Source organism: Otolemur garnettii, unplaced genomic scaffold (genome assembly GCF_000181295.1).
Source record: "Otolemur garnettii isolate 467f Iridium unplaced genomic scaffold, OtoGar3 scaffold00003, whole genome shotgun sequence".
NCBI classification, from domain to species: Eukaryota; Metazoa; Chordata; class Mammalia; order Primates; family Galagidae; genus Otolemur; species Otolemur garnettii.
The window spans coordinates 37,724,573-37,725,899 of NW_003852398.1; the positions used below are offsets into that span (position 1 = coordinate 37,724,573).

Below are 1,327 nucleotides of genomic sequence, written 5' to 3' on the forward strand. Positions count from 1 at the left end.
AAACTTGGGCATAGAATACCTACTGTTATTTCAGCTTTTGTATATTTCTAGGTATGTGCACTGCCAACCGTGTCAGGGAGACACCAAGATCTGAAGTATGTCAACCCAGAAACAGTAAGCAGATTTCTGGAGATGGTAACTGGTTACATAAGCTGCCATCTGGTCTGTTCTGTCCCTAAAATCCCCACTTCCATTTGTTTTTCTTTCACTGTGTTCACTCACACAGACTCCTTCTTCAATTGAAGCTGTATTTAAAAGACTCTCTTTTGGCCTGGCATTGTGGCTTATGCCTATAATCCCAGTGCTTTGGGAGGCCAGGGCAGGAGACAGGAAGATTGCTTGACCTCAGGAATTTAAGGTTGCAGTGAGCTATGATGATGCCACTGTACTCTAGCCCAGGCAACAGTGAGACCCTGTCTCAAAAAAAGAAGTGGGCTCATGATGAACATGTAGTATTGTAATTATCTTTGTAACACATTATAAACATCTTTTTAAACCAACAAGATATGTATATCATTTTAATGGTTTACAGTATTTGCCATCTTACAGTAATACTAAGATATCTGTATCATTTAATGGTTTATAGTATTCACCATCTTTCAGTATATACTATCATTTTAAAGGTTTACAATATTCTACTGACATGTATACATTATTTATCCAAACCTTGTTATTGAATAGTTCTTTCTTTCTTCCCTTCCTTTCCTCCTTCTCTCCCTCTTTCCACTTTCCATTTCTCCTTCCCCTTTCCTCTTGATAGGGTCTCACTCTGTCACCTGGGCTAGAGTGCAGTGGCATCATTTGGGCTCACTGCAACCTCAATCTCCTAGGCTCAAGCAGCCTCCTGAGTAGCTGGGCCTACAGGTGCATGCCACTATGCTTGGCTAACTTTAAATTTTTGGTAGAGACAGGGTTTTTGCTACATTGCTTAGGTTGTTCTTAAACTCTGGGCCTCAAGCGATCCTCCCACTTTACCCTCCCAAAGTGCTAGGATTACAGGCCACTGCACCCAACTTCTAATATTTTGATAACCAAAATCAATGCTAAAATGAATAGGATTATACCTATATCTTTGTGTGCTTTTCTCTTTACTCAAGATATTAGAAAAGAGGGCAGCACCTGTGACCCAGTGGGTAGGGCACCAGCCCCATATACCAAGGGTGGTGGGTTCAAGCCCAGCCTGGGCCAAACTGCAACAAAAAAATAGCCGGGCGTTGTGGTGGGTGCCTGTAGTCCCAGCTACTCGGGGGGCTGAGGCAAGAGAATCATTAAGCCCAGGAGTTAGAGGTTGTTGTAAGCTGTGACGCCACAGCATTCTACCCAGGGC

At 42.9% G+C, this 1,327-nt stretch overlaps 1 protein-coding gene across 1 annotated transcript in view; it reads left to right on the plus strand.

Annotated features, from left to right (window-relative positions):
- The window catches only part of CDC25C (cell division cycle 25C), a 36,431-nt gene that overhangs the window by 30,816 nt on the left and 4,288 nt on the right, over positions 1-1,327 (plus strand). Inside the window, exon 8 of the mRNA XM_012807076.2 lies at positions 52-114. Coding sequence (XP_012662530.1) covers positions 52-114 — 63 coding nt within the window. The remainder of the gene's footprint in view (positions 1-51; positions 115-1,327) is intronic.